Source organism: Hyaena hyaena, unplaced genomic scaffold (assembly GCF_003009895.1).
Source record: "Hyaena hyaena isolate Hyena2069 unplaced genomic scaffold, ASM300989v1 scaffold_1598, whole genome shotgun sequence".
Lineage (NCBI taxonomy): Eukaryota > Metazoa > Chordata > Mammalia > Carnivora > Hyaenidae > Hyaena > Hyaena hyaena.
This window is the reverse complement of record NW_024082232.1, coordinates 222,064-237,428: the sequence shown is the minus strand read 5'-3', so window position 1 is coordinate 237,428 and position 15,365 is coordinate 222,064. Positions and strand designations below refer to the sequence as shown.

Here is a 15,365-nt window from a genome sequence, read left to right as displayed (position 1 = left end):
GAGTGAGGGGAGGGAGTGAGGAGGGCTAATTTTGCTGGTATGTACCTTGGGTCAGGTGCTATGATAGGTTTTTCACGTACATAAGCTCATTTATCCTGGACAAGAACCCTATGAAGTGCTAATATTCTTACTATTCCATAAATATGGAGAATTAGAGACCAGAGAGCTTAAGTAAGCATATCTAAGATTATTCAGCTATTCTGTGGAGACACCAGCATTTGGACCCAAGTCCTTCTCAATATAAAAAGGCAAGGAAATATGTAACACTTACTAGGAAAACTTTCACGAATAGTTAAGCTAAAATACATGTTGGTGCTTGAAAGGGGTTAATTTACAGCAGCAAAACCTAACTCATGGCACGCAGCCCATTCCGAGGCTGGGTAAAAGAAGAACTGGCATATTGTTAGGCTTTCATATCTTTACTACCTGACCTTTCTAATATCCAAGAGATAACTACTTATTCCTTGAACTAAGTTTCTGTCCTGCTATTTAAAAAAATGGATAAAGTATAGAGCTCTCCCTAAATCCAGATCTGTTTAAAATATCTTTCTTGTCACATGGAAACATACTACATTAAAATAAGGAGGTGGAGGTGGTAAAGCATGGGGGTGTGTGTGTTGGGGGGTTGCTTTACGTACCATGGTTCTTCAATTTTACTACTGTGTGGCCTTGATGAAGTTAGTCTCTTTTCCATATAGTTTCTCCAACTCTAATAGTGAGACATGGATACCCACCATTGTCCTCTGGGAAACAAATCCTATGTTATCATCTCTTTAATGCTTTCTTTATAAATCAAGATTAAGATCAAGGAAGAGAATCAATGGGCTTCCAGAGGACAGGTTAAAGGAACATATTTTCTATGCTGGAGTAGACTATATAAATGTAGTGTCTCTTTCTGGTCCTTCCATAGGACTGTAAGTTAGATCTCAAGGCAGTCAAATGGCTTGTTTACTCTTTCTTTCCTCCTCTCCTTGCATGTACTCATTCTTATAGCAAGAGACTATTGTTCCAGTCTCCAAGGCACAGTGGCTTAAGCCAGCCAGGTACCAGGCAATGAAAAACACTCTTGCTTCCTCCTTGTCTTTATCAGTGACTGTGTCCTTAGTATCCTTCCCTAATATGGTACTAGTTAGGCTCTGACACTCAGCTTTGAGTTAGGATATACTGACAGCTGGCTGAGGCTAAGGAGTACCCACAAGGTCCAGACTCATTTACTGATATTTTTTTCAAAGGCCTTTGAACCAGAACCCCAGTTAATAAAGAATGCTAGTTTGCCTTCCTTTGATTAGGCATTTCTTTTTGGGGACTTTCTAGGGGACAGGCATGGCTGAAAAGACAGGATGCAACTCACCACCACCATAATAGCATCCTAATAAGAGCCAAGTGGTGTCTACTCTCTGCACTGCTGGGAGAATTAAATGATGCAATGCTTAGAAAAATTCACCCAACATATGCCTGACTCCTGAGCATCATAAGGTTGTGCTCAGTAAATGCTCATTTCCCTCTCCTCTACATCTTTCCCCTTAATCATTACAAAGTAAATATGAGAAGGAAACCAAATGCAAACGTGAATGTGGTTTTCATTTTCCTGCCACCTCTACAAGTACTATGATTCAAATCTTCCAGGAACTGAACATAGTTAACCCAGCATAGCAGGGGGCAACTTTCCTTCCAGAAGAGATAGGATTCTGGCAGTGAGCAGTATGGTGTTAAATGTAATCTGCGCATGGGACTCCTGGGTCCTCTATTCCAAATGTCCCTTTCTCCACACATTATAAACTATGCTTTTGCTTTATTATTTACTTTTTGCTAGAGACCACAAGAAAAAAAGTACATCATATAAAAATGCTTTGCCAAATGTATTCCTAGTTTTTTCCTCAAATCTTTTTAAGTATGAAACTTTTGAGTTCTCAATGTTTTCAACAGTCATATGACTCTTCATGGTTTTCCCCACCAATAATTATGGGTTTCTCCATACTGTAAATTAATAATGACTACTCAGCATCTACTGTGTTCAAAGTCCTATGCAAGGAGCTTCACATTTAACAACTTTGGTAAGTAGGCAATACTTCCCTTACTTTATGATGAGAAAACCGAGGTGAAAAGCGATATAGGAACCTGTGTAAAGTCACAGAACTTGAGAATCAAAATCTGAATACTGCTTTGGAAAATACTTGCACATCTGAAAGGATATCAAGGGCATCCCTCCCTTTTCCTCCCCAAGTGCACAATAAGAATAAATTGCTAAAAAGGACAATAAAGGGAGCCTTGCAGGTGTCACGAGTCTTTGGGATTCCCCTTTGTGTTCTCATAGCACCACTTCTGACATGGAGGGAGCTGCCCAGGACAGAGTGGAAGTAGATCAGACTGCTCTGTCCAGGGTAAAGCTAACCAGTCGAGCAGCTAGGACATGTGTTACTCTTGAGGCTCTCAAAGACAGGTCTTTATTGCTGACAACCATGCAGTGGAAAGACTTTGATTCTGTTCTGGTTTGGTAATTCAGTAGCTGTGGATTTTTGGGCAACTGCTCTAAGCTCTTATGTTCTCCATCCATAAAACAGAAAATAAGGCACACATACTGCAAAAGATTTTCTAAGAATCCTCTGAGATAGAGTTTGTTCATATTATGCCTCATTTATCTCTTTAGTTATTTACTGTCTGTCTCTCCTCACTACTGTGTAAATTCCGTGATGTCAGAGAACTAGCCTGTATATTTTACTACTATATCTCCAAGGCACAGAACATTGCTCGGCATAGAGCAAATGCTCAAAATATATTTGCACAATGAATGAACTGTGTACACTGCAGAGCATTAAAAATGCTGATTATTATTGATATCACTGTTAACTTTTAAGACCTACAAAGTTGATTTTTTCATTAGATATTAACTTTTCATAAGTATTGATACTTTTAGCCAGAAGTGAAATCAGGCAGCCAACATTTAAGTTCAAATTATGATCCTGTTCCAACTTTTTGCTGTTTCCCTTGAAATAATTACTAAGGTTTCTCCCCCCACAAATGATATCTGATATTAGCATTTAAATCACATGAAATGAAAATGGTGAGGCTTCATTTCTTGTTACTAATTTTTGTAACCTCCAAGAGGGTTTCTTGGTTTTGCTGATTATTCTGCAACTTCCAGGTTCTCTCCAGATGTGAAGAAAATTGCTTACTTGGTTGAGATGCTTGTACTTACTTGATGAAGTACTTGATTCCATCTGCTGTGTAAGCTTCCTCCCACCCATAAGGTAGACCTACAGTGAAAGGAAACCAAAAATACATTTAATAAGATGATAAAGATAACTTTATTTCCTGGATGCAAACTTCCCACATCTTTACAATTATTTGAGTACATTTCTCATACAAAATAATTTTCTAGAAGGGAGGAATTAAAACAATTCAGATGAGCTTTCCTACTCAGCATCTTTAGAACACAATAAATAAGTCTCGAACAGTTAACAATCTGCTTTAGTTGCATTAACTGGTTATGACTTGTCATTTACATGGGGTGAGCATTTTTGTCAGCAGGATTCAAGCACAAATTTTTGGTGCAGGGGATGATTTTTGCCTGAAGGCAGAAGGATGGACAAGATGGCCCCTGCTTGTCTATTCTGGCTCAAAGTTTCCTAAATTGGCTCCCTTTACATTCTTTCACTCAGCTCCACAGGGAATTGGTGCGTGAGTGCCAGATCAGCAGGGGCTTGAAAGTGGCTTCTGGACAAGACCAAATTCCTCGTGAAGTCTGAAAGTTGAGCAGAGTGATTTACAATGGATTGCGGCATTTTATTTGGTTAATTAAGATTTTGTGCATTAAACATAAACGGCCGAACAATTTGCTAAACTTAGCTTTCATTTCTGTAATGGAATTGAGTTAGTGAGCTATAAAGAAATGCAGATTGAAGTAAGCGGGAAATTATTTGGCTGTATTTCTGTAAACGAGCACATTTGTGTCCTCATCATATCAAGAGAACAGGCCCATGTTGAGGTAGCCACATTGTCTTATATTCCAGCTATGACTGGTACCCCTCTAGAACACCATGGTTTTATACCTCGGCTGCATCCATCCCTGCATAAGGCTAAGGATTTTAACTGATCTTGTGGGTCAGTCCTTTGATCCTGGCTTGATGGCTCTGCTGATGGGTATAATATACGCGAATGTGCTTAAGAACAGACTCCATGGCTCAGGTAGCCTACTTCTTTGGAAAGTAGCTGAGCTATCAAAACAAACCATTAGGTTTCACCCCCAAGTCTCAGCATGAGACAGAGGAAAAAGGCACAAGAAATAAGTATTTGAATAAAATAAAACCTTACTCCATTTCTTCAAGAATATTCTATTTATTTGTTTTGAGAGAGAGAACACATGTGCATGAGCGGGGAAGGAGCAGAAAGACAGGGAGAGAGAGAATCCCAAGCAGGCTCTGGGCTGTCAGCACAGAACCTGACATGGGGCTCAATCCCACGAACCATGAGATCATAAGCCAAAACCAACAGTCAGACACCCAACTGACTGAGCTACCCAAGTGCCCCAAGAATATTCTTTGAGAATAGTTCTGAGGATCTTGTTTTTATAATTAAGAAAAACAAAACAAGCTTTATTAAATTATATCTATTTCCAGTCCATTAATATAAGCGATATAAAATAAGACCTTGGCTAAAAATTCTGCAACTATTTCCTTTGTAGATTAACTCAGGCTGCCTAGGAGTTTCTCTTATCTCTTAGTGAATAAATATTCCTACTTAAAGTAGAAAATAGGCACTTCTGGGAATTCAGCATAAAGCAAATGACTAGCTTCTTACAAGCCCCTTGAAGTGACACTGTGTCTGTCCCTGCCAGTAGCACACGCCCAGCCAGACAGGTTGTAACACAGTGATGCTGCAGCGGTTCAAGTAGATTTATTTTCTTTTTTCATACCTTCTGCATTTTTGTTACAGGTCACTTTATTGATCATTCACAGCCACCTGGCCTGCAGGGAAGAATGTCATGACTGTACATAAGAGCCTTGATAAAGGCTCAGAAATATCAGAATATTTGGTCAGTAAGGCAAAGGCAGCTAAAAGTAAAAAGTCATTCTAATGTGACTCAGATTTTGTTCAAATGATTTGTTTGTCCAACGCTTAAATCCATACCTCTAGTTTTGAAGTCACAGATTTTTTTTCATGAAAAGGAGAATAAAAATGTATACTTTAGTGTCTTTTAACCCACAACATCATTTAAAAATCAAGATTGACACTGGAGTACCACACATTCCCTATCAGAATAGGATTCCTTCCCTGATTATTTTGTTCCAATTATTAAACAAGGACTATAACCTCACAACAGATTTATTAAAAGTACTAGTCCATATTCATTTTAGTCAATATGGTTATTGAATGACTGTAGTCATAAAGATATTCCTGTGGGTTAAATAATACATACAGTTTATTTTAGGATAAACTCTCTGTTTTGAAAAAATAACCATTTCTTTTTAGAAGAGTGAATGGTTTCTTCTTTTCCATGCAGCTACTATAATCTGAAAAATAGAATTGGAGACTAAATGGATAGTAGCAATCTCTCAGTGATCATTCAGTAGCAGAAAACACAATTGCTGTCTAATTATGAACTGAAAAACATAATATTGATAAACCAAATAGCTTACTTTATACAAAAAGAGGACTTTTGATTTCCAGAAGCTTGTATGCTTCTGATGGCCTCAGTTTTCCATTGGTAAATGATTGCATTTCTTCACAATAAGTGATTTGGGCAAAATTATAACATGATCTAAATACTTTTTAATAATCATTATTATTCCAAGGCATTAATTTTTTTCTCCATTTCCCAATTTGCTTTATACTTGTAAATATATAATGTTTCTATTTTTCATTTCATATCTGTTTTAAAACTTTTATGACAACTATAACGACTTGGCATGGTTTCTGATTGGAAAGTGTTCATCTATGCACCCTCACATAACATTCTTTCCATCAGAGATCATCTGTTTCCAATCAACCACTTCATGGGGATGACTCCAAAATCTTCACGAGTATCTTGCCAAAGAAAGAGTATCATACATATTTAGCTCTCGCCTAAGACTCAACATATCCAAAACTAAACTCATCGTGTTTTCATACAAACTAGTTTCCTTCCAATTTTCCAATCTATTTAGGTAACAAGATTCTCTTTGTTACACTGGGCCCATTCATCAAATATTTATCGATCATTTATTATATGTTCAGTATTTTACTTTGTGTTCAGTATGTGATCATGAACAAATAAACATTGATCTTGAACCTATGGAGCTTTAAGAAATAATCACAAATGAAGACATCATTAAAAACAGAAATAAGTACAATGGTAGAAAATTGTTGAATACTGTGGAAAAGTAACTTACAGTTACTAACACACAAAGAACTACAAATGACTAGGAACAAGGCCAATGACAAACAGAAATCTGTGGAACATGTGAACCATTCGTGACACAGGAAACACAAATGCACTTCAACACATGAAAATACGCTTAACTTCACTCTTAATGAGACAAATATAAATTAAACTTTTATGAGATGCCATGTATATAATGTCAGCAAAGATTAAAAAGTTGTTTAATAAGACACTGTGTTAGGAGTATGAAGAGACAGTCATTCTTGTACTGATGATAGTATAAATCGATAACATACTTATGGGAACTTGTCAATATCTATGTAAAATCTTACATGCTAAAATAATAACAGCACATATTTATTGAGTGGTTATGTGCTAGACATTGCTCCAAGCACTCTACATGTACTAGCCTCTTAGGGCAATTTTAAGAGAGGCATTGCTATTATTCCCATTTGCAAATGAGGAAACTGAGGCACAGAAAGGTGAAATCATTTGCCCAAGTTACACAGCTGGCAGGTAGTAGAGCCCAGACTCTTAAGCACTATCCTGACTCTCTATGTACCACTTAATCCAGCAATTCTTCTAGGAATTTAGCCCAGATAGGCTTTATGTACAAGATTATTAATTGTTTAAAAAAAAAAAAGGACTGGAAATAGTCTAACCACCCTTGGGGACTGACTCAAGACCATTTGTCCATCTGTGAAAAAGAATGAGGACGTAATTTATGTACCAATTTGGGTAAGGGGTGTGGGAGAAAGAAAGGATCTCTGGAGGAGCTGGAGTTCAGGAGGTATGGACATGGAGAAGAACACTCCAGGCTAAGCAAACGGTGTGTGCAAAGGCTCTGGGGAATGGGAAAAACCTGGCACCTCTGAGGAACTGAGAGATCCCTGTTGCTGGAGCGTAGTGAATGAAGGAGGGGAGAGTGAGACAAGATTTGGCTGGACAGATAAGCAAATAGGACCGTGCAGGGTTTTGCAGGGCATGTTAAAATTGTTTGAACGTTTCTTAAAAAAGAAGCAGGAGATCTGCTTCTCATTAAGATGAGGAAAACTGCAAAGAATGTTGCTCCCACCATATGCGGGGAAAAGCTGCCCAAACTAAAAAATATAATAATTTTTTCTGAGTCCCTCAGAGGCTGAATTCCTCACCTGAGCTGACCCTGAGGTGAACAGACTTCCAAAGGGGGGTGAGCCCCTCTGAGAAAAGAGGGGGCACATGAACTCTTCCCTCTTGGGAAAGTAAGAGATGTTGCCATCAGAGTGGGCAAGAGGAAAAGGTCTAAAATTATAGCAAATTTGTGAGGCCTGATTACAGGCCAGCATGATAAGTTTGTAGTATTCCTGGGAACCCCTACACAAGGAGAATCTGCTTTCCCTAAACAGCTCCTTGCTTACGAGAAAGAGTGGGGGTGGGCAGGAGACCTGAGAAAGCCCTCGGCTGGTGCAGGCTTATGCAGGACCTACAAAGTTTTGAGTGTGGAGCAGGTGTTCCATCCACATTCCGAGCCCTGCATGAGTGTCAGATAGTGGTCGCCTGCTATAGTGGACAGGCATAAAACCTGCAGAGCCCTGGACCCTCTCTGATATGAACAGTCAGTCAGCTGCTGCTGGGGAAAAGGCAAGAGACACTCCGCACCTTGGACAGGACACTGAATGACATGAAGCAGAAGTCATCTGTTCTTGAGGGAAGGGTAAGAAATTGTCAGATCCACAGTGCCTGCCCAGGGAAAACTTGGTTTATCCTGATGGGGGGCGGGGGGCAGGGGGCAGGATGCTATAGAAAGCCTGCACTAAGTCACTGGAGGGGTGAGGGCAGGAAACCTTTCAAATCCAGAATCCTACACTGATACAGAGCAGAGCCTGACTTTCACAAGGAGAGGGGCAGGAAACCCACTTGAGCACTGAGTAGGAGGCAGTGTTGTTTGCTGCTGGGGAGGGATAGGAAGGCTGAGAAAGTCCCTCCCCTGTGACTTGGGCACAATTCCTGCTAAGCCAGAGACTCGAATGGGAAAACCAAGAGCCTCTCCCTAACCCTCACCCCCCCACATTCACCTCTAACCTTGCAATGAGTGAAAAGCAACAACCATTTACTTATGGGGTAGGACAAGGGAGCAGACATTAAACATCCACTGCGATGTGCATAGAGCCTACTGCCTGACAGCTGAGGACAGAGCAGGAACACTGAGAAAACCCCTCCAGCATTTTGGACCTTACATAAGCACAAGAGAGTGGCAGACAACCACTGGAGGACTCTAAACTCAGTTTAACTCCAGAAACAAATGCGAACTCAGCTTGCCTACAAATGAGACTGAAGCCTTCACCATCACTACCCCCCGACCCCCGGCCCCAGCACACTAATGGCCTGACAGAGATGATACAGGCTCACTTCTGGGCTTAAATAATATTCATCCCAGTATTTATGGTTTTGTACATTCAGTATGTGACACTGAATCAAAATTATGAGATGCCTAGGAAAAAGTAAGAGAAAAATACAGATCCATTGTCAAAAGATAAAACTACCAATAGCACCAGATCCAGGGATAAATAAAATACTGGACTTTAAAATAATTATGATTATACAGCAAAAGATCTAATGGAGTCTAATGAATTATGGTTGTATAACCTGTGGCAATGCTCATTACTTATGTACATTATGCAGGAGGTGGGTGAGTGAGGCCCAGAGTCTTGTGAAATAGTGTGAAACAAGGACAGAAGGCCATGTGAACTGAAGGAATAAGAATGACTAGAACAATGGGCCTCGGACTATACACTGAGTGAGAAGACAAGTGAAAAGTATTGTGGAGGCTGAAGGATAGAGAAGACAGATAGGAGGTCTCACTGAGGACAAGAGAGCATGTAATGAGCTGGAAAGGTGGGAGGTTTGAGTGGGAGAACAGGGAGTTTGAACCACGATCTGCTGAGGCCAAGGTTCTTGGGGAAAGTGGAGGACCACAGTGAAGTGGGAAAAAAAGGCAGTGGACAAAAGAACTGAAAAGTAAAGGTGGTGGCCAGCACACATAGACATTGGCAGTTGGGTGGGTAGAAAACTGGAGAATGAGCATCTGAGAATAAAATAAAGATAATAACATCAGTCTCAGACAGAACTCAAACAGAGCCACATTTACTTGAAAAACACTTGCTGGGGTGCCTGGGTGGCCCAGTCAGTTGGGCGTCCGATTTCAGCTCAGGTCATGATCTTGCGGTTCGTGAGTTCGAATCCGGCGTCGGGCTCTGTGCTGACAGCTAGCTCAGGGCCTGGAGCCTGTTTCAGATTCTGTGTCTCCCTCTCTTTCTGACCCTCCCCTGCTCACGCTGTCTCTCTCTCTCTCAGAAATAAATATAACATAAAAAAAATTATAAGAAAAACACTTGCTAGTGTAATTGTTATAAAAGCTCAGATACATTTTACTTCTAGGATCTGATGTATTGGAGAGATAGAGAGAGAGGGAGGGAGGAGGGGTAAGAGAAGGGAAAACAGAAGGAGAAAGAAAGATTTCTAACTCACAATAAGATGTCCCTAAAGACTATGACATTCATCACATAGTGGAATTTTCACTTGATTTGCAGTCAGAAAATCCGAATCTATATGTAATGTTCTTCAATTACAAGTTGAATAACCACGGAAAAGTAATAATCTTGTGGAATCTCAACTTTCTCATTTACAGTATGTAGTGGTGATAATAGTTGTTGTCTTGCCTAGGGGTTGTCATGAGCCTCGTATTAGATAATATAAACTATACAGTGGTATACAAAAAGAAGACCATTATTAGGCATAGTAATGAAAATAAAACCTTATTCTTCAGAGCTTATGGTTCTGGAAATATAGAGTAACAGATGCTTAATATAAAAAATAAGTATTTAAATTAACTACAGGGGAAATCTCCATTAAGGTGTAGGTATAGTTTTTACAATCCTTTTCTTAATACTGGAAATTATATCATCTCTATTTCACTCATGGTAACATGCACTGAGTGCTGTCATGGTAAATGTTTAATACCCAGCTCTTGGTGGGTAGGGGAGCCCATCTTTATAGCAGTTATAATTTCTGTAGTAGAAATACTCCTACCACAATGGATTTCAAGCTACTAATGTGATGTCATTGACTAAAAAAGTAACCTCAAGAACAAAGATGATAGTCACTATAGGAAAATAACTAGGAACTGGTGAGTTTTGAGTATTTATTATTTTTTCTTTCAATGTCACTTAATTTACAGCTTAAACAGTTAGATTTTTAATCATGACTATGTTGGACAGTCAGCACACAAAATTCTTGCAAGCCAGTACTAGCCAGCTCCAAGATAACCACTGTGGAACCCATCTCTTAACTCCTTAGTCCTAAAAGACGGAAAGTTCCAAAAATCAAAGGATAGAAATACCATTGTCCATTAGGTGATTACATGAAACTGATATCAGCCTAGTCTAATGATGTGGAGAAGTATTGCCCTCACAGTAAACTATGTATTAGTCAAATGTTTACGCAGAGTTTTCTATGTGCCTGACGTTCTTCCTAGTATCTCAGAAACTTAATTCATTGTATGCTCATTACAACCCTGTGTAATAGATGCTATTAGTAACCTTATTTTACAAGAGGAAACTGAGGGTGCAGAGGTTAAATAGCTCACCCATAGTCACACTGCTAATCAATGGTGCAGTCACAATTTGAACCCAAGCAATCTGATGCTACAGCTTATGCTTTTCACCATTGCGACACTGCTCTCATTTCCTTAATTCCTGGGCTCATTGCCATTGCCAATGATCAATATTTCAAAATGGTCAAATAATACTTTTGCCTAACTTTTTGAAGAACAACAATAACAAAAAAGAGGAAACAAAACTCCCATCTCAGTTTCCGCATTATTACCCATAGAAATGCTCTTTTGAAAGAAAGTGAAATAATTTTTAGGCGTGAACACAAAGCAGTCTATTTTAGAGACATTTTATGTTAGATTTACAAATTGTACAAGTTAATTCATAGGTCTGAATCGCAGTGCCGATTTTAAAAGAACTGCTAGCTAATTTTACTATGAAAAAGGAATCTATTATACTGAGAGATGATTGTAATCTAAAAATAACGAAATAATTCAGTATTTTACATTTGAAAGTAATTTCCAAGGAAATAATTTCTTAAAGAACGATATAGATTTCCTGAACTGTGCTTTAAACACTCATTGAAATTAGACTTGCATAAACACTGTAAACAGACATAATTTTGGACCCATGGCTTGAGTTTTTACCACATGGTTACATCCATCATCATTTAAACAAGGGGAAAAAAAGCAAATGACATGTATAAAGTAGAAAGATTTTATAGGTTTCTATATTTGTATGTCTCAAATTCAGAAGTTTAAATGCTAACATAATTATGGGAATGCGAACTGGTGCAGCCACTCTGGAGAACAGTATGGAGGCTCCATAAAAAAAATTTAAAACAGGGCTACCTTATGACCCAGCAATTGCATGGCTAGGTATTTATCCAAAGGATACAAAAATGCTGATTCGAAGGGATATATGCACCCCCAATGTTTACAGCAGCACTATCAACAATAGCCAAATTATGGAAAGACCCCAAATGTCTATTGACTGATGAATGGATAAAGAAAATGTGGTATGTGTATATAAACGTACAATGTATAAATACATACTACACACACACACACACACACACACACACACACACACAGGAATATTACTTTGTGATCAAAAAGAATGAAATCTTGCCATGTGCAACAATGCAGATGGAACTGGAGTATATTATGCTAAGCAAAATAAGTTAGTCAGGGAAAGATAATATTATATTATTTCATTCATGTGTGGAATTTAAGAAACAAAACAGATGGAACATAGGGAAGGGAAAGAAAAATAAGATTAAAACAGAGAGGGAGGCCAACCACAAGAGACTCTTCTTAAATACAGAGAACAAATTGAGGGTTGTTGGAGGGGTACTGGGTGGGAGATGGGCTGGATTGGTGACTGGCATTGAGAGAGGCACTTGGGATGAGCACTGGGTATTATATATGTAAGTGATGAATCACTGGGCTGTACTGAAACCATTACAATACTGTATTTTAAGTTGTTTGGATTTAAATAAAATTTTTAAAAAATTAAATAAGGAATGCTAATATCATTAGATATAAGTTATTTCTAGTTAGATGTCACTCAGTGAACAAGTTAAAAAGCTGTAATATATTAAATGAACAGCATGGTAAAAATATTCCTAGAGGTTAGTTGGTGGTTCCTGGTCCTCTTTATCTTGTTTTCACCATTTCTGGGCAAATAAATACTACACTAACACCCATTTAATAGGATGGAGAAAGAGAACATTCATTTTCCACATGTCTCTTCCCAACAGATGCCAAACTCAGTATATTTTTACAGTTGGAAGTCTTTTACCTCCAGTTAAAACCATGGGGTCCAGATATTTGAGAGGCCAACTTAAAAGTTCTTACCTTGCTAATTCTCATCTCATGACTAAGACTCAAGATGAGAATGCAGGGATCTACTGGCAAATATCTCTGGGTATTTATACAATGTTAGGGGAATGATCTGGTTTGGGTTTGTATTGCTTAAAATCAATGACATACAAAGGACTTTATTCCAGGCACAAATATAACTCAGTGTAAAACTTTCTAAAGCTATCCTCACTATAGTCTGAGGTCTTTCTTTGCATTATCAGTCTGAAAGGATGATGTGGGGGCAGGGGAGGGCAGTTTCCCAATTCCTTTTAGTGTATGAAGGTAAACAGGATTTCTTTAAAGCAAGGCTGTTTTTAGAGGAATCAACATATTAAGAGGTTAGTGTCTGCTGAATGTGAATTAACAGACCTACTAGAAGGGGAAAAAAGAACTACACTTTCTTTTTTCTACTCCATTCAGGAAAACTGGTTTTGTGAATAGAAGGTAAAGTTGCTGTCAATTAAGCTTGACATTCACTAGTTTAAGAATAAAAGCAGTATGTTGGGTCATCCAAACAGGTTGCCTGAGAGTAAAAGGCAAACAGACATGATCTAAGAAAATAGGAACAGCAGTTTAACTACATCAATATGCTAGATTCAAACTGACAGAGAAATCAGTATACCTCTTAAAGTAATTTAATGAGTACAGTGGAATGTCTCTAGCATCCTATTACCACAACATATTTATAAAAGTATCCCATACCAGAATACTGGAATTCTAGAAATTATGTATTTTGGAAGTGAGCTTTTGAAAAAACATACTTATTGTTTATGGTTGTGTAAGTTTTCTTATAAACTTAGCAGCCTCAGGCAATACCCAGTTATTAGCTCATAGTCCTGCAGGTTGGAAGTCTCGCATGGCATGACTGGGTTCTCTGCTCAGGGCATTAAAACCAAAATCAGGGGGCACCTGGGTGGCTCAGTCGGTTAAGTGTCCGACTTCAGCTCAGGTCATGATCTCACAGTTCGTGGGTTCAAGCCCCGTGTCAGGCTCTGTGCTGACAGCTAGCTCAGAGCCTGGAGCCTGTTTTGGATTCAGTATCTCCCTCTCTCTCTCTAACCCTGCCCTTCTCACGCTGTCTCTCTCTCAGAAATAAATAAAACATTAAAAAAAAAACACAACAAAATCATGGTGGGATGCCTGGGTGGCTCAGTTGGTTGAGTGTCCGACTTCAGCTCAGGTCATGATCTCACAGTTCATAGGTTCGAGCCTCCCTTGGGCTCTGTCCTGACAGCTCGGAGCCTGAAGCCTGCTTCAGATTCTATGTCTCCCTCTCTCTCTGCCTCTCCCCTGCTTGCACTCTGTCTGTTTCCGTCAAAAATAAACATTAAAAAAACAAACAAACTGAAATCAGGGTGTCAGCTGAGATTGTTTTCATCGTAAGCTTCTGGGGGAAAATTTGCTTCCAAATTCATTTTTGTTGTTGGCAAAATTCAGTTCCTTGCAGCTGTAGGACTCAAGTCACCATTTTCTTGTGGGCTGTTACTTGGGGATTGCTCTCAGAGAGCTCAGACGTAGCTGGCATTCTTTGCCATGTGACCCCCTCCATCTTCAAGCTAGCAACAGCATGCAGCATCTTTTTCATGCTTTCAATCTGACTTTTCTGTCTTTGATTTTTAGATTCATATTCAAAGGGCTTGCGTTATTAGGTCTCCCTGGATAATCTGTCTGTTTTAAGATCAACTAATTATATACTCAAAATCTCTTCACAGCAGCACCTAGATTAGTATTTGGTTGAATAACTGGTGGAAAGTGTATATATACCAGTGGCTAGGAACTGGGGGCACATCTTAGACTCATACTATTTATTTCATATAATGTCTAAATCAGAAGTGTGACACTTTTTTGCCCCCAGAAAGGGAAATGCCACTGACATAAACATATCAAAGGCAACAAATTAAAAATATATCAAACACATCAAAGGCAACAAATTAAAAAAAAAACTTTATAACTAATTTCAGTTTTATTTTCAAAGGAGATGTATAAAATATCAATAATCTATAACTTAAATTAGTCATAGGATAATAAACTTTTCTCCCCAATAAGTTTAAAAACTAAAAAACAGTTTTGTCTTTTTAGTCAGGGAAAGCAAGAATTAGAAGAGAGAGGGGAATAAAAAGAAGTAAGAGAGACCAAAGGGTAGGAAAAGATGATAAAGAGATGAAAGAAAAATGCTTACTGCTCCTAACAAAATTGGCTATGAAACCTTATAAGTGTGTGTATAATTATAGACCATACATTAAGAAAATTTTTTTAACGTTTATTTTTTTTTGAGAGAGAGAGAGACACAGAGTGTGAATGGGGGAGGGTCAGAGAGAGTGAGGGAGACACAGAGGAGCAGGGTCCAGGCTCTGAGCTTTTAGCACACAGCCTGACGCGGGGCTCGAACTCACGAACTGTGAGATCATGACCTGAGCTGAAGTCGGGACGCTTAACTGACTGAGCCATCCAGGCTCCCCTAGACCATATTTTTAAAAAGTGCGAGAGAGAATAGATAAAAGGGATTAGGACTATTTAAATTTAAGCACACTTAAGTTTAGCAGTAAAGTGGAT

General features: G+C 38.8%; 1 protein-coding gene across 3 annotated transcripts in view; it reads right to left on the bottom strand.

Annotated features, from left to right (window-relative positions):
• Positions 1–15,365, bottom strand: part of STXBP4 (syntaxin binding protein 4) — a 165,537-nt gene that overhangs the window by 15,395 nt on the left and 134,777 nt on the right. For all 3 annotated transcript variants that reach the window (XM_039224324.1, XM_039224326.1, XM_039224325.1), the window contains one exon: positions 3,197–3,254. In XM_039224324.1, coding sequence (XP_039080255.1) covers positions 3,197–3,254 — 58 coding nt within the window. The remainder of the gene's footprint in view (positions 1–3,196; positions 3,255–15,365) is intronic.